Genomic DNA, 18166 nt, shown 5'->3' with positions numbered 1-18166 from the left:
GTAAGGATGTAAAAACAGTTGATTCTTATTGCCACTTTATGAATGAAGAAACTGAGGCTCTGATAATTAACGATCTCATCCAAGGTCAAAGCCTGTGGAGTCAGACCTTTGACCCACAGCTCACGAAACAATTTCCTACAAGGAGGTGTACGCTTTGTAAGAATTTATCCAGCTCTCCACCAAACCATAAAAAACGAACGTTGCACTCAAAGGAGCCCTCAACTTGAAACATTCTATCTCGGTACCACTTCCATTGTAAAATGAAAAACGAGCTGGCCCAGATTGAGCCATAGTACTGCATCGAGCCTCTAGCTTTCTCTGAGGGGAGGGCAGACACCCCGTATCCGCAGTCCTAGCCGGGTGCGGTCCACTGCGGCTGCGCGGCCGGTCTGGGGCGGGGCGAGAACGCGCGAACCCGGACGAAACGCGGAAGGGGTTGCAGCGCGGAGACCTTGGTCGGGCCGGGGGCGGGGCGGTCTACCCGAGTGTGGAGCTCGCGGGTGACAGGTGCGCGGAGCCTTGGCAGCGGCGGAGGTCTGTGAACTGACGAGAGGAGACACGGTAGCAGCGATGTTGGAGACCCTGCGTGAGCGGCTGCTGAGCGTGCAGCAGGATTTCACCTCCGGGTGGGTATGCCGAAAGGGAGCGGGAGAGGAGGCGGGGCGGGCGCCAGGGCCAGGCGCCGAAGCTGGGCTTCTGCCCGGGACACCGCCTCCCTCCCCTCCCACGCCCAGGTCCAGTCCTCTCCCGCGTTTCCCATACCCACCTCGCGGAGGAAAGTAACCAACTTCCCGGCGTTGGCCTGGCGGTACAAAGTAACTTAGGTCCCGACCGTTTGGCTCTGACTCGCGCCCCAGGGGCTGGGATAGTCTGGTGGGGCCGGCTCAGGCTGTACCCCCTGCTGCCGGCGGCCGCGGGCCGGAGGAGGGGCGTAACGTGAGAGGGAGCGTACCTCCTCCCCTTACCCCGAGACTGTGGTCCCGAGACCTCTCTGTGCTCTCGAGCTCCTCCGGGACACCTGCCCTCTCGGGCCCCACCGGGAGTGGGGACCCTTCCCCAGGTCGCCGGCCGCACAGCTTTTCCGGTCACGGCCGAGCAGTGTGCGTCCGGTGTCAGCGTGCTCCGTTAACCCTGGGCATGGCTTGTTGCCTCTTCCCCTTTTGCTTTCTCTCTCTACCTTTGCCCCGATTTTAGCTCCGCAGCGAAGAAACACTCGGACAAGATAAACAACAGAACTACAGCAATACTATTAACGCCTAATGGTTAAGAGCAAACAGCAAGCGCTTCTCAAACTTTGCTTAGAATCACCTGGGCACCTTTAACAATCCGGATGCCTGGAGTCGCAGCTCATACCAGTTAAATTAGACCGGGAATAGGGTTTTAAAGACTACTCCACACCCCATCCCCCGCCGGTGATTCCACTGTGTGGCTAAGTCTGTGAACCACAGGTTCTCATCTACCACTTAAGCAAACGTATTTCAGCAAGTTACTAGAATTGCCTCAGTCTCCACGACTGTGCAGTGGGGTTATTGCAGGCATTAATGAATTAGCATGTAAAATCTGTGTCACTATTGTTGTTACTCTCTGTCCTTTATAAAAGATTGGTCATCTTTAGCTCACACATCCTTTGGAGAATGCTGTGAATATGAGAGCATCTTGAAAATGCTGTTTTAAATTTCTCACCGGAAATATGTTAGTTAAAATTTTATCTTATTGAACAAAAATGTTTATATTGTTTACCATTTGTGTGCTGAGTAGTAATAACCTGGCAAATAGCCGAGCACTTACCTATAAAGCCTATTTGGTCGTTTTGGTATTCTTAATAACATTAATTATAGATGTTCTAGGAGTCGTTTATTGATGGTGTGTTTGCCTGTTTGCATCCCCTCTTTCTATAGTGACTTCTTTTCATAGTGTAAAGTATTACATTGAAAAATTTTGGTGTGATGATGAAATGGTCTACTTGTAACATGAGCATAGCACAGCCCTGTTAGCGTTACTTCAAGGAATTCCTTGATAGAATGACAGTCCATCTTCTGGTAGTTACTGTAACTCTCCAGGTGGTGTGGTTGGTTGCCCCAGAACCCATTCACACACCTGACCTTTGCCTAAGAAAGTTAAACTTACCTAGGAGTATGGACTCTGTGCCAAAAGTGTCCTGGGAGAGCTGGATAACCTGACTTTAGGGAGAGGGTTCAGAGGATCTGATTAGAACTGTATGGAAAGTGACTTGATGAAAGATGTCATAGAGTGAGGTTAGTTTGGGATTAGACATCCTGAGAGGGCTTTCATTTCATTTAGGTCCCTTGTTGGCTTTCTCCTTACACAGGTCGCTGTCAGCTGACAAACCACTGGACTACCAGTGTGTGCCTGTTACCTGGCAGAGAAATAAGTTATCTCCAAGTAATAGCTAAATAGCTTTTTATCAGCTGTCTTCTGGTTGACTGGAAACTCTAAACTCTGCTCACTTTTGTTAGGATCTCAAACTCCTATGCAAGTCTTACCAAGAAAAAAAACACCTTAATTTATTTTAGTGAACGCTTACATACACAGCTTGAGATTAACCTGTTTTACACAATTGGATATTTTGCCTTGCTGAGAAAAGATGAACTTAAACACAGCACGTGTATATTGTGTGAAGGCACTGAGGGAATCAAAGATAAAAGTGACATGGCTCTCACTTCCTGAAATTATCACACTGGACCTGGCATTCTTTTAGAACACTTAGTGGTGATGTCTGTAGAAGCCAGAGCAGCTCAAGTAATTGGAAACTTCAGGTGTTCAGGTTGGCCCTGGGAATCAGTCCATTAGAAGGGGAAGGTCTGGGCCTTTTCTGAGCTGTTCCAGTGTGGCCAGCATCGCTTCACTGTCACAGAGAGCAACATCCTCATCTTGGTGCTCATTTTCAACTTTGGAAAATTCATACACCTGGAGCTTAACTGTAGGAAAATCTTCTTTCTTAAGTAAAATAAGATTATTCTTTATTCTCACAGGAGGACGTCACATTAGTGATTAAACCTTATTCAGTGGATACCATAAATTTCTGCCTTCCATTCAAACTAATAAAGAATTCTTACAAAGATCATCGGTTAAGGGCAGTGTAGAGATTGCTGGTGCCCTGTGGAGGACTGTAGGTTCTCCATGGACTTGTGGCCTGTTTTATAACTTTTTATTCGTAATAACATTATGTCAAAATGAGATAAACCTAGAAGTATGTCCCTTTCTGACATAAATGGGTGGCTGGCTGGCCCAAAGGCCACAGGATTGCTGGGATTGGCTGTGGGCCTCACTCTTCCCCTCACTCGAGTCCTGATTAGATTTAACCCACTCAGAGCCTGTGGAGTCTTTTGGAGAGTGCATGTCGAACATCTGCTGTTAAGGGACTGGCTCAAGTTCTGAGGGAAACTTTTAGATAGATACACTGAAGCACATGCTTCACATCCACCCTGGGCTTTGATTTTTACCTTTTGGAGCAGAGACCAAAGGCCTTAGGATGAAGTGTTCAGGCATGACAGACCCTTCAGGGAACTGAAAATCAGATTTATTTGTGGTTTACAGCTGCGTGGCACATGCTGGCATTTCCTGTTTATAATGCTCTGGGTTCCCATGGCTAGGGATAAAGAATGTGATGTTACTAGTTGCAACCAAGACAGTGAGTGTTCGCCCCTCAAAGCCCCCTGTGTTGAGACCTCCACCCAGTATGCTCATTCTCACTTCCCCTCCTGTAGGATCAGAACCTGCTCAAAGGAGAGGGTCTGTTAGTCTAATTTGCAGTGTGGTAAAATGGTGAGGTTTTGCCTGAAATGTTGACTCTTCCAGGACTGTTCACCTTTTTGATAAGCAGAAAGCTATCTCAGTATTCAGCTTGATCTAGTAGATAGTTACTGAGTTCCTACCAAGTGCCAGACACTAGACTAGGCACCCAAACTGTCCTTTCTCATAGACGCTTTTTTTCATTTTATCTTTAAAAAAAAGATTGAAGAGGTCACATGCTCAGTTTTACACAGCCTTTGCTAAGCAGTGTCTATATATTGAACTACATCCTGGGGCTGCAAAACTGACTAAAAGGTTTCTGCCCCCTGTATGCCCTAGACTTGTGGTGTTACAAAGCAAAGAAGAAGGAACTGAATGTTAAAAGTACAAGTGATGTGGTGTGTGAGCCCACAGGAAAGAGTCATTAAGTCAGGCGCATTTGCAGGAGGCTTCAAGGAGGAGGTGTCTTCTAAACTGAGCCTTGTTGAATAAAGAGGGATTGTGATACATTTAGTTAAGAGTCTTTCAGAGATGGACGATAAGCTGGAAAGGAAGTTTAGTAACTGATAATAGAAGATCTTTAATGCTTTGCTAATACATTTAGCAAATATTGATTGACTGCTTTCTCTGTGACAGGTACTATTCCAGGAGCTAGGGATATAGCAGAGATCGTACCAGACAGCAAATAACATCCCTGCTCTCATTCTAGTGGCAGGAGACAAGTATCTAGAAGGTCATATGTACTGCTACTAAAAATAAAGCAGCTTAAGGGGGATTGAAAATGGGGTGATTACTTTATATAGGATGATCCTGGCTTATTTTTAGGTTTACTGAATTTTTTGAAGGTTTTTGTGAAGTGGAGCAACATGAGCCTGTCTAGATTTCTGGAAGGATAATTTGGGAGGCAGTGTGATGGAGGGCTAGGTATGAGGAACAGGGAAATCATTGAGGAGGCTGTCATTGGAGGTCAGGTGAGAGGCGGTAATGCAGGGCTGGTAGGAGTGTAAAGAAGGAATGGACCTGACAAGTGCCAGTCAGATTTGTAAACAGTGAGATGCAGGAAATAAGAACAGTGGGGAAGTGAGGATGTTAAATTTTGGAGTTTCTTAAATGATGTCATTTACCAGCATGGAAGAATTTAAGAACAGTTTTGAGAGAGAAGGAGCTGTTGACAGTAAATGTGTTGTGAGTTAATTTAACAGCTTGACCTCCAAAAGTTAGTTAGAAATTTAAGAAACACTCAACAGAGAGTGTGTCAGAATTCAAATGGTGTATTTGGGATTAATTAGGATGTAGTCTGAATTTCTCTCCCTTTTCTGAATCTGTGCAGCTTTTGTGTGAATCCCTCAGGGTTTGGAGATTAGGGGGTCATGTGTACTTCTAAGTGCGATTGATGCTTTTGTGTTTCCCTGGCTTGTTTTTAGAAAAGAAAAAATTGAACATTAATGAGAAAATACAGTAGATTGGATTTGTATTCACAAAGAGAATTTAAAGTCAGAGTAGTGGAGACATGTTCTTACACGATGGGAGGAATTGAACCTAGATGACAAAATATGCTAGCTAATATATTTTGGGGTGTTTTAAAGCAATCATCCTTATCTTTCATAAAAGCTGATGAAGTTAGATGAGTAGGAAATTGAGGTGCAAATAAATAGGTTGCCATCAGGGTTACCCCATGACATTGAATCAGCAGAGAAAGCACATTTTCTGTTCTTCAGTCATTGTAGCGCTCTCTGTATCATTCTGTTTATCTCCTTTTAAATTTTTTTTTTTGTCTAAGCAGTTTTGCTCATCACCTCCATTTCTTAGTAAGATGCCTCCATGTTAGTATTTTCCACAAAGCTTGAATAAATAAATGTGCTGGTGTCAAATTAAGGTTAAGTCTTTGGGACAATCTAAAAATAAATTATTGAAGCGCTATGATGAATTTGAGGTTTAGTGCTTTGAACTCAAAAAGGCACATTAGTTGCTTTTGGTAGAAAATAATAGTCAGAAAATAAATAAATAATAATTACTATCCTCACACAGCAGCACGTGTGTCTCCCTGGGGGTATACAGTAATAGGAAGTTTCGGAATGGCAAGGAAGCCGTGTATAGGAACTAGTGTGTGGGGGGACTGCCTCTTTATTTCATGTTGGCCAAGTAATGTTAATAGCTTCTTACCTTTCTTGATGGTGATGACACTTCTTATTTGAATTAGCTCTATAGTTTACAGAATGCTACAAAAGTCATATTTGGAATTTTATTTAATTCTTGTGGCAAATCATTATGGTCAGCACAACACTACCATTTTATGTTTGAGGAAGCTGGGGTATTTACACCCAGATCAGTATTTCCTTCTCAGTGTGTCATAAGATCGTGATAGATTAAATAAACTTTATTGGTGGGTTATTTCCAACATAGGGTCACTGTAAGAAACTTAAGTAGAGTTGTGCCAAAATAAAAATGTTAAGCTATTTTCAGTTTGAATTCTTGCTATAGAATGTGTTTTAGAATCTTTTTGCTTTTTTGGTTACTTATTAAATATATCTGACCTCGTATATTTTTCAGCTTAAAATAAGAATCATTTCAACCTTTTTTTTCTCTCCTGAATTTTATTGACTTTCTCATTTCCTTCTAGATAACTTTGTTTTCTCTAACAGTTTCTAATGTGAAGTTTGGCACATTGCCAATTTATATGGAAAAGATGTAATGAGAAAAATGAATATTTAAAAGACTGGGTTTTAAAAAAATTTTACAAAGTTTGAAACATACACAAAAACAAAATACAGCGACCCCCGCCCCCCCATGTCCGTTGTTCAGAGTCAGCAGCTGTCAGCTGTTGCCACAGTTGCTTTGTCTCTCCCCTTATTTGTAAAGTAAATCTCAGGCTTCTCTTTTATTATCTCTCACACATCAGTTTGCATCTCTAAAAGCACATAGATATGACATAAATGCAACGCCAGTATCATACCTAATAAAATGAACACTAATTCTTTGACAGTATCAGTTATCCAGTCCATAATCAGATTTCCTGGTTCTTAGAAAGTCTTTTTACAGTTGACTTGTTCAAATCCAGATCAGATAAGTTCTACACATTTCGTTTAGTTAAAGCCTAATTTTTAGAGCAGATAGTAGTTAAGGAAGCACATGGGGAAGCTCTCCCTGATTCCTTCAACAATTTTATTTTCAGCTTCATGTAATATTCCCATTTTCTCTGTTATTCCCAGATGAATTTGTTTTCTTTTGGGGGACAGGTGGGGAGAGAGGAGGAGAATCCCAAAGTTGATATATTAGAAATGAGAAATTAAAAAGTTTATTTTATTTTTAGAGTGATCTTTATTGAATCCTAACATTATATAATAATCCAAAGTTCTGCACTTTTAAAGATATCTAGAACATTAACATGAGTGGAACTAATGGTTAACATTATGTAATATATTGAATAATAATGCAATATAAGCAATTTATACAAGTGAAAAAAGATGTGACATTCAATATTAATTACTTTGATTAATAAAATAATACCATGCTCAGTTTCTAGGAAATGATTTGAGTTTAATATGACCAAAAGTAAAAGAAATAGCAATAGCAGTGATGACTATTTCTCATTTCTTCATGCAGTATTTCAGACGTGTGGTTTGTTCTCTCCTCTCTTTCATTATAGATGTAGGTGTATAGATAGCTAGAGGTATGTTATTTTGTACTGCCAAGTAGCCAGTCTGCTTCACTCCCCGCCTCCCAACTTCTTATGTTTTACCTAACAGATTGGCACGACTTCATTATTTTTTTATTAAAGTATAGATGTTATGCAATAGTTTTAGTTTCAGATATACAGCATAGTGATTTGACATCTATGAATCTTATGATATGCTCCCCACACTCGAGTTTAGTGTTTCTCTGTCTAGCAATCAGATGTGTAAAGTTATCACACTGTCATCAACTGTATCCCTTTCACTTTCTTCACCCATCCTCCTCCCCACTGGCAACCACCAGTTTTTGTTCCTCTGTTTTCGTTTCATTTTGTTTCTTTGTTTTTATCCTTTTAATTCCACATGTAAGTGAAATCATGAGGTGTTTGTCATTCTCTGTCTGACTTAGTGCTGAAAGGTTATTTTAGAAATAAATATTTGAAATGCCAACCTAGGTATATGTGAGGTCACGGAAGAGGGGTCAGAAGAGGGGCTTAGCAGTTCCATTTCAATACCCTTGTAACAGGTAACCATACGCAATTTTCCTGAATCACTAAAAATAATACTAAAGTAATTTTGAGTGTAATGCACTGCTGTGTAGGCTGTCTAGGTTGGTCCTACTTCGCATATCAAAATTAAGTGCTTTCCTCAAACTTTGGAGTAGAAATGGTAGAACATAGCTGTCAGAATACCTTTCTCTGGTTGTTGCCTAATCTGCTTTAAACCAGATTGACTTGTTTCTCCAGGACAGGTTAGACTTCTTTAATACAACCTAGACTCATCTGGAGAAATATACAAATTAGTTTGTATCAAAGGGATTACATAGTCTTTTTTTTAAGATTATTTATTTATCTTTAGAAGGGAAGGGAAGAAGAGAAATATCAATGTATGGTTGCCTTTCATATGTCCCCTGCTGGGAACTGGCCTGCAACCCAGGCATGTGCCCTGACTGGGAATCGAACACGTGATTGTGTGGTTCACAGGCCCTCGCTCAATCCACTGAGCTACACCAGCCGGGGCAGATTGCATAGTCTTTTTAACATTGTAGAGATACCAGTCTCATCAATATTTTAATTTTTTGAAAAAGTATGTAGAGTAACATAAAAATCTTTGTATGAAATTGGCATCCCAATTTGCCAAAGTCATTTGATCAGAAATTGCCTTCTGGTGTTTAGCCAGGCATTACTGACAAAAAGATGGAGTCCTGTGTCAGGGTTTGCACGAATAGTTGGGCAGATCACACGCAGCACAGCACAAGGTTGGGGCATTCGTATGAGAGTAAACTTGTGTATTAGCACAGTTTCTGGCTGATGGCAGTGAGGTGTCTTGAGGAAGAGGCACTTACTCTGTTTTTACAAAGGCCGTGTAGGGGCTAGCAGTGGTACTATGGCCTATGCTTCAGACTTTATTTAGAAATGAACATTTGTTGAGGTGATCAGGAAGAGCATGTACAGCAATATCATATGAGATATCATAATCTAGCACTTACTTTTTGGCAACCTCAATAATATAGTACAGAGTCTACAGCCAAAAGACGGTAGGAGTGGACCATTGAAGTGAGATAAATTATACAAAGTTTATGAACTTAATATTTTATAGATAGAAAGGTATTTCATTATATATATGCATTTCTGGCCCATTTATGTTTTCTAGCATATATTTGCCATTTATATGGTTTCCCTTTCTACTTGCTTTAAAAAACCAAATAGAAGGGGAAGAAGCTATATAGTTAAGTAGCTTGCAGAAGCAGTAAGTGATAGCTGATAAACAGATGGGCAGTGGTGGAGATGGAAAATTGACATTTGAAAAAAATAGATGCAGGATTCCCAAACAAACTAAAAAAAACTAGTGTAGATTGGTATCAAGCTGGAAAATGAAGAGGCATTCCTAGCTTGGAAACATGTGAGGACAGTACTGTTTTGCCACAAAAATGCAGTCAGTGGTAGAAATAAATTATGACCTGAAGATTGTGAAAATGTTAGACTATACCATGTCCTCTTTAATGAGAGAGGTTTGTAGTGCATTTTAGAAAGCTTTTTTAGAAGTAGCTAAAATTTCAACAAATGTTGGTACTTAGAGATTTGAGTATCTGTCATAGTATTTAGTTAATAAAATGTGCTGCTTAGCTTTGTTAAACCTGCCAAATTTACTAGTCTGACTGAATTTAGGAATTGTTTCTAAAAAAAGAATTTGGGACAAAAATCAAAAATTTTTGCTACAGAGTTTCCATTTGTAGTGTTTCACATATAGTAAAGAGTAAGACTGCTTGTTTTTACTATGTACTACTTATAATGTTTGTTACAGATTTTTTATTTGGGATAGCTAACAGATAGTAAACACTGTATGTTTTTACAAATAATTTTTCTGTAGATATGCTTAATTCTTGCTACAAAATTTAGCTCATCTGACCCAAATATGAATAGCTGTGAAATTTCTGTTGAATATTTTCTTGAGATCTAAGAATATTTTATACTTGTTGAATTATAGGCTGAAAACTTTAAGTGACAAGTCAAGAGAAGCTAAAGTAAAAAGCAAACCAAGGTAAGCATGGGATAACATTTAATTTATTGTGACTTAAATTTCATCCAGCTTTTGGTTGTAGTCATAATAGTGTAATTACTTCAGTGGGTTTTAAATCTCTTGAGTGCATCTGATTACAAAACAATTTATTGATTCTTTCTAAATTTTGTAACACTGGAAAAGTTTTTGATAAAATTGTAAGATGGTTGAAAAAATTATGTAAAAAAGTGTAATTGTTTCACTCTGACAATCAGTGGTTGTTGTTCAGTCACAATTAATCATTTTTATTTGTACACTAAGAAAAAGCAAATTAAAAATCCTGCATTATTAAGAAGCAAATTAGTAATGGGACATATTTGACAAGCAAACCTCTTTAGCCCCACTACCTATTTTGTACGAAAACTCTGCTGTCATTTTTTAAAAATAATGTTTCATTGTTTATGCTGTTACAGTTGTCCCAATTTTTCCCCCTTTGACTCTTTCTGCCCAGCCCCCTCCCACTTGTATAGTGCATACCCAAACTGTTGTCCATTTCCATGGGTCCTTCATGTATGTTCTTTTACTAATCCCATCACCCTCTTTCAAAGAGTCCCCAGCTCCCTCCTTACCTCTTACCAGTCTGTTCCATGTTCTGTGCCTCTGGCTCTCTTGCTCATTGGTTTATTTTGTTCATTAGACTCCTCTTGTAAGTGAGGTCATATGATATTTGTCTTTTGCTGACTGGCTTATTTCACTTAGTGTAATACTCTCCAGGTCCATCCATGCTGACACAAAAGGTAGGATCCTTCTTTTTTCTGCTGTGTAGTATTCCATTATGGAAGGGTACTGCAGTTTTTTAATCGACTCATCTATTGATGGGCACTTAGGCTATTTCCAACTTTTGACTATTGTGAATAGCACTGCTGTGAACATAGAGGTACATAAATTCTTTTGAATTGGTGTTTTGGGATTCTTAGGATATAGTTCCAGCAGTGGAATCACTGGATCAAAAGACAGTTCCATCTTTAATTTTTTGAGGAAATTCCATACTGTTTTCCACAGTGGCTGCGCCAGTCTGTATTCCTACCAACAGTGCACTGGAGTCCCCTTTCCTCTACATCCTCACCAGCAATTATTTGTTGGTTTATTAATTATAGCCATTTTGCCAGGTGTGGAATCACATCTCATTGTAGTTTTAAGTTGCAGCTCTCCGATAGCTAGTGATGTTGAGCAAATTTTCACATGCCTGTGGGCCATCCTCATGTCCTCCTTGAAGAAGTTCAGGTCCTTTGCCCATTTTTTAATTGGATCATTTGCCTTCCTGGTGTTGAGTTGTATGAGATTTTTATATATTTTGGAGATTAAACCTTTGTTCGATGTATCATTGGCAAATATATTCTCCCATGCAGTCAGTTCCCTTTTCACTTTGGTGATGCTTTCTTTAGGGATGCAGAAGCTTTTTAATTTGATGTAGTGCCATTTGTTTATTTTTTCCTTAACTTCCCTTGCCCTAGGAGATGTGTCAGCAAAAATATCACTATGAGGGATATCTGAAATTTTACTGCCTATGTTTTCCACTAGGATTATTATGGTATCACAACTTGTATTTTGTAAGTCTTTTACCCCCTTTATATTTATTGTGGTGTATGGTGTAAGCTGGTGGTCTAGTTTCATTTTTTTGCATGTCCAGTCCAATCCAGTCCAGTTCTCACAACACCATTTGTTGAAGAGGCTATTTTTACACCATTGTGTGCTTGTGCCCCCTTTGTCAAATATTTATCTACCATAGAGACTTGTTTTTATTTCTGGTCTCTTTATTCTGTTCCATTGATCAATGTGTCTGTTCTTATGCCAGTACCACACTGTTTTGATTACGGTGGCCTTGTAGTATAGTTTGATATCAGGTATTGTATTCCCTCCAATGTTGTTCTTTCTGAAGAATGCTCAGGCTGTTCAGGGTATTTTATTTGTTTTGGTTACATATAAATTTTTGAAATATTTGTTGTCTGTGAACTATGCCATTGGCATTTTAATAGGAATTGTGTTGAATCTGTAGATTACTTAGGGTAGTGTGCACATTTTAATGTTAATTCTTCTATCCATGAACAGGGCATATGTTTCCATTTATTTATATCTTCCTCAGTTTCTCTTTTCAGTGTTCTATAGTTTTCTGAGTATAGGTCTTTTATGTCTGTTTAAGTTTATTCCTAGGTATTTTACCTTTTTTGTTGTTGTTGCTATAGTATATGGGATTTTCCCCCTTGGTTTCTCTTTCTAATAGTTCATTATTGGTGTACAAAAATGCCATCAGTTTCTGAATATTGACCTTGTATCCTGTTACTGAACTTAATTTACTTTTTAAATCAAGTCGTTTTTTGGTGTAGCTTATAGGATTTTCTATGTCCACTATTATGTCATCTGTGAATAATGACTGTTTTACTTCTTCCTTTTCAGTCGGCTGCCTTTTATTTCTTCTTGTCTGATTGCTGTGGCTAGAACTGGAATCTTTTTGTTTCCAGTACTGTGTTGAATAAGAGCATGAAAGTGGACATGCTTGTCCACTTGTCTTGTCCCTTGTCTTGTTCCTGGTCTTAATGGAAACACTTCTAGTTTTTGCCCATTGAGTGTGATGTTGACAGTAGGTTTTTCATATATGGCCCAATTATGTTGAGGAATGCTCCCTCTATTCCCACTGTGCAGAGTGTGTTTATCATAAATGGGTGCTGGATTTTATTGAATGCTTTTTCTATATCTATTGGTATGCCGATGTAATTTTTGTCTTTCAGTTTTTTTTCTGTAATATGTTACAGTTATTGATTTGTGAATATATTGTGCCATCCTTGCATCTGTGGAATAAATCCCACTTAATTATGGTATATGATCTTTTTAATGTATTGCTGGATCTGGTTTGCTAATATTTTGTTATTAGGATTTTAGCATCTATGTTCACCAGACATATTGGCCTGTAATTTTCTTTGTTGAATGTTTACCTGGTTTTGGAATTAGAATAATACTGGCCTCATAAAAAGAGTTTGGGTGTCTTCCCTCTTCTTAAATTTTTTGGAATAGTATGAGAAGGAGAGGTGTTAGTTCTTCTTGGAATGTTTGGTAAAATTTGCCTGTGAAGCCATCTGGTCCAGGGCTTTTTGTGTGTCAGGAGTTTTTTTGATTACTGCTTCAGTTTCATTAGTTGTTATTGGTCTATTCAGTTTTCTACTTCTACCTGATTCAGTTTTGGAATATTGTATTTTTCTAGAAATACACAAATTATCCATTTTACCTAGGTTGTTCAATTTCTTGGCATATAGTTGTTTATAGTAATTTCTTACAGTCCTTCATATTTCTGTAGTATCCGTTGTTACTTCTTTTCTTTCATTTCTGATTTTATTTATTTTGGTCCTCTTCTTGATGAGTCTGGTTAAGGGCTGGTCAATTTTTGTTTATCTTGTCAAAGAACCAGCTCCTGCATTCATTGATATTTTGAATTGTTTTTTTAGTCTCCATGTCATTTAATTCTTCTCCAATCTTGATTATTTCCTTTCTTCTACTCACCTGGGCTTTGTTTATTGTTGTTCCTCTAGTTCTTTTAGATGCAGGGTTAGGTTGTTTATTTGAGATTTTTCTATCTTCTTTAGGTAGGCGTGTGTTGCTGTGAACGTCCCTCTCAGGACTGCCTTCGCTGTGCCCCATAGGTATTGGATTGTTGTGTGTCCATTTTCATTTTTTTCCAGATCCTTTTTGATTTCTTCCTTGATCTCAGTGTTAACCCATTCATTGTTTAATAACTTGTTGTTCATCCACCATGTATTGAATGTTTTTGAGTTTTTTCCTTGAGGTTGGTTTCTAGTTTCAAGCCATTATGATCCAAGAAGATGCTTGATATGATTCCAGTTTTCTTGAATTTGTTAAGGTTTGTTTTGTGTCCTACCATGTGGTCTGTCTTTGAAAATGATCCAAGTGGGTTTGAAAAGAGTATTTATTTTCCTTCTTTGGGGTGAAATGTTCTGTAAATACCAATTAAGTCCATTTGTTCTAGAGTGTCATTAATGCCCCAGTATCCTTGATTTTTTGTTTGGAAGAGTTATCCATTTTTGGCAGTATGATGTTAAAATTTCCTACAATGGCTGTGTATTGCTGTCAACCTCTTTCTTAAAGTCCTCCAAGATTTTCTTTATAATGTAGGTGCTCCTGTATTGAGTGCATATATGTTTATAAGGGTTATATCCTCTCGGTGGACTACTTTCTTAAGCATTATGTAGTGACTTCCTTTGTCTCTTGTTATGGCATTTTTTTAAAGTCTATTTTGTCTGATATAAATATTGCTACCCCAGCTTTTTTTCATGTCTTTTGTATGGAATATTTCTTTCCATCCCTTCATTTTCAGCCTGTGTAAATCTTTTGGTCTGAGGTAGAACTCTTGTAGATAGCATGTATGTGAGTTGTGTTCTCTTATCAATTCAGCTACCCTGTGTCTTTTGATGGGAGCATTTAATCCATTTACATTTAAGGTGAGTATTGTTAGGTTGCCATTGATTCGTTGCCATTTTATCCCTTTGTACCTGTGTTCCTCTTTCTCTCTATTTCTTCCTAAAGCAGTTTCTTTAACATCTCTTCCAATGCTAGTTTAGTAGAGATGTACTTTTAATCTTTTTCTTTAATGTGGCAAGTGCTTTATTTTGCCTTCCATTTTAAATGAGAGCCTTGCTGGATAAAGTAGTCTGGGTTTCAGGTCCTTGCTTTTCATTAGTTGGTATATTTTGTGCTAGTCTCTTCTGGCTAGTGTTTCTGTTGAGAAAACAGCTGATAGTCTTATTGAAGCTTCCTTGTACGTTACTACCTATTTCTCCCTTGCTGTCTTTAAGATTCTCTCTTTGGCTTTAAATTTTTCTCTTTAAATTGTGATGTGTCTTGGAGTGGGCCTCTTTAGGTTCATCTTGCTTGGGACTCTGTGCTTCCTGAAGTTTTTTCTTTACCAGTGTGGGGAAGGTTTTTTCATTATTTTTCAAAAGGTTTTCTGTCCCTTGCTCTCTCTTTTTTCCTTCTGGTGTCCCCATGGTGCAAATATTGTCACAAAGGTCCCTTAAACTGTCCTAGTTCTTTTTGAGTCATTTTCTTGTTTTGTTGCTCTGAGTGGTTTTTTCCTACCTTCTTTCCTCTGCTTCTTCTAACCTGTAGTCCTAGTGTATTCTTCATTTCGGATGTTGCATTCTTCATTTCTACCTGTTTTTTTTCTTTTGGTATATTTTACTGATTATGCTATTGCAATTGTCCCATTTGTTTCTTTACTTCATCCCTCCCCCTCCACCTGATACTCTCCATTCCCTCCAGCATCCCTCCTGCCCTTAGTTCATATTCATGGGTTGTACATATAAGATTTTTGGCTTCTCCGTTTCCTATACTATTCTCAACCTCCCCTTGTCTATTTTGCACCTACCAATTATGCTTCTTATTCCCTGTACCTTTTCTCCCATTCTTCCCCATCTCCTTCCCTGCTAATAACTCTCCATGTGATCTCCATTTTTGTGATTCTGTTCCTGTTCTAGTTGTTTGCTTAGTTTGTTTTTGTCTGTTATTTTTAGGTTCAGTTTTTTATAGTTGTCACTTTATTGTTCATAGTTTTGCTCTTCTTCTTTTTCTTAGATAAGTCCCTTTAACATTTTGTATCATAAGGGCTTGGTGATGATGAACTCCTTTAACTTTACCTAGTCTGAGAAGCACTCTGTCTGCTCTTGCATTTTAAATGATAGCTTTGCTAGATAGAGTCATCTTGAATGTAGATCCTTGCTTTTCATGACTTCAAATACTTTTTTCCAGCCCCTTCTTACCTTTAAGGTTTCTTTTGAGAAATCAACTGACAGTCTTATGGGAACCCATTGGTAGGTAACTATCTCCTTTTCTCTTGCTGCTTTTAAGATTCTCTCCTTATCTTTAATCTTGGGTAATTTAATTATGATGAGTCTTGATACGTTCCTCTTTGGGTCCAAGCTGTTTGGGACTCTCTGAGCTTCCCGGACTGGTATATGTATTACCTTCACCAGATTGGGGAATTTTTTTTTCAGTATTTTTTCAAATACATTTTCCATTTCTTCCTCTTTCTTTTCTCCTTCTGGCACCCCTATGATTCAGATGTTGCCATGTTTAAAGTTGTCCCAGATGTTCCTAAGCCTCCCCTCATTTTTTTAAATTCTTGTTTCTTTATTTTGTTCCAGTTGAATGTTTATTTCTTCCTTCTGTTCCATATTGTTGATTTGAGTCTTGGTTTCCTTCCCCTCACTGTTGCTTCCCTGTATATTTTTCTTTATTTCACTTTGCATGGCCTTCACTTCTTCCTCTCTTTTGCATTTGTACTCAGTCATTTCTGTGAACATCCTGATTCCCAGTGTTTTGAACTCTGCATGTGATAGATTAGCTATGTCCTTGTCACTTAGTTCTTTCTCTGGAGTTTTGATCTGTTCTTTCATTGGGGCCATATTTCTTTGACTGGGCATACTTGTTACATTGTAAGGGGCAGAGTTTTAGGGGCAGAGTTTTAGCCAGAGCAGAGCAACTCACTTCACTATGTTGTGGTGCTATATGCGGGGGAGTGGTCAGGGAGGGAACAGTGCTACTTGCTCAGCTCTCGCCCCACTTTCAGTCACTTGCCTGTGCTCCCCACAAGTGAATTGTGCCTTTCTGGTGCTGATTCCCAGGCGGATGGGTTTGTGTGTGTTCTAGGACACCATGGACCCCTCCAATGGACTCTCCTATGAGACTGCCTGTTTTTCTCACTACCACAAACCCAGATTTTTATAGCAAGAGGTTCTGAGGCTTTCTTTTCCCATGCTTGAACCCTGGGTTGTATGGTTTGCCTCGCTCCCCAGTGACAACTGGTTTGTCTGCAGTTCCTCCTGGTTTATCCACAGACGAATATGGGACAACCCAGTCTGCCAGCTACCGCCTTGCCCACCCAGTCCACCAGTTGCTACCTTGCCAGGGGTCCTCTCAGCCCCGACTGCCTGTCTGCCCCTCCTATCAGTCAGGGTGAATGTTTCTTCTTTAACTCCTTGGTTGTCTGATTTCCATATAATTATATTTTCTGGAAATTCTGGTTGGTTTTTGTTTTTAAATTGGTTATTATCCCTCCTTTGGTTGTGTGAGGAGGTGAAGCGTATCTGCCTACATCTCCATCTTGGCGGCAAGCTCCCCACCTGGTTCTTAATAATAGTTTCTATGTCCTTTTCCACACTGATGTAGATCTAACTAGGATCCTTGTAGCTCTAATAAGTTCCTTGCAAGTTCTCACTAAGCTCCTTTAGCATCCTTACAACCATTTTTTAAACCTCTCTGTCTGTAAACTGCTTGCCTCAATTTCACTTAGCTCCTTTTCTGGGGATATATCCCTTTCTTTCAATTGGGGTTGTTTCTTTGTTTCCCCATTTTAGGTGACTCTTTTTGTTTGTTTCTATGTATTAAATTGATCTGGTTTGACTCCCTGACTTCATGGGGCCGCCTTCTGTGGTAGGAGTCCTGTGAAACTCAGTGGCTCAGTCTCCTTGATCTCCTGAGCGGGATGCTCTAGGGATGCCCTTTGTGCAGTTTATGTGAGCTCTTTTATTGTTTTGGGGTTTTGGTTGTTGGCTCATGCATTTGTGGTCTTCCCTTTGGCTGGCTGACAGAGTTTCAGCCTCCTCATGTCTTGTGTGCTGTTGTAGAGGTGCATAAAGGCGGAAAGAGAGTAATAATATCATAAGAAATAAAAAATGAATATGAGAGGACTAAAGGAAAGACAAATGATTTTGAGAGGATAGAGGGAGGAGAAACAGTAAGAGTAACGAATAGAAACAAGGAGAAGAAAGGGAAAAGATAATATTTACAACAAAAATAAGAAAGAAGAGGAAGAAGACAAAATGCAGTAAGAAAGGGGAAGCATAAAATAAGAGATTTGAAATAAAAAATAGTGAAAAATTGAAGAAAATATTAAAAATCTATACAAAAGAAAAAAAGGCATATAATGAAAAAGACTGAGGTAGAGTTTAGTGCTTGTCTGCTGGCTTCTCCTTTTGGATACGCCTCTGGTTTTCTGAAGCTGGTATAAACTGATGTCTGTGTTTTCCCCATGTAGCTCTAGGCAGCCTGTTTGAAGCTAAAAGCGATTCACATCCTGTGGCTGTCTCCTCCATGCTTGGCTGCATCCAGGGTGGTCCTCACTGCACTGTGTTGCTAGCTGTTTATCGGCCCTAGGCACAGGGTTGGGTTCCACTAGC

The 18166-nt window shown here is 39.2% G+C and overlaps 1 protein-coding gene across 2 annotated transcripts in view; it reads left to right on the top strand.

Moving 5' to 3' along the window:
- The first annotated feature begins 397 nt into the window (after window positions 1–397).
- The window catches only part of DTNBP1 (dystrobrevin binding protein 1), a 168716-nt gene continuing 150947 nt past the window's right edge, over window positions 398–18166 (top strand). The window contains exons 1-2 of one of the 2 annotated variants that reach the window (XM_037037989.1): window positions 398–626; window positions 9912–9965. In XM_037037989.1, the coding sequence (XP_036893884.1) occupies window positions 571–626; window positions 9912–9965 (110 nt within the window). In that variant the 5' untranslated portion in view covers window positions 398–570. Of the gene's footprint in view, window positions 627–679; window positions 816–9911; window positions 9966–18166 lie in introns of those variants that run through there. The other variant, XM_037037990.1, reaches the window with a different exon arrangement.

This window comes from Sturnira hondurensis, unplaced genomic scaffold (assembly GCF_014824575.4).
Source record: "Sturnira hondurensis isolate 20B ecotype Veracruz unplaced genomic scaffold, ASM1482457v3 Scaffold0023817, whole genome shotgun sequence".
Classification (NCBI taxonomy): domain Eukaryota; kingdom Metazoa; phylum Chordata; class Mammalia; order Chiroptera; family Phyllostomidae; genus Sturnira; species Sturnira hondurensis.
This window is presented reverse-complemented; position numbering and strand designations above follow the sequence as displayed.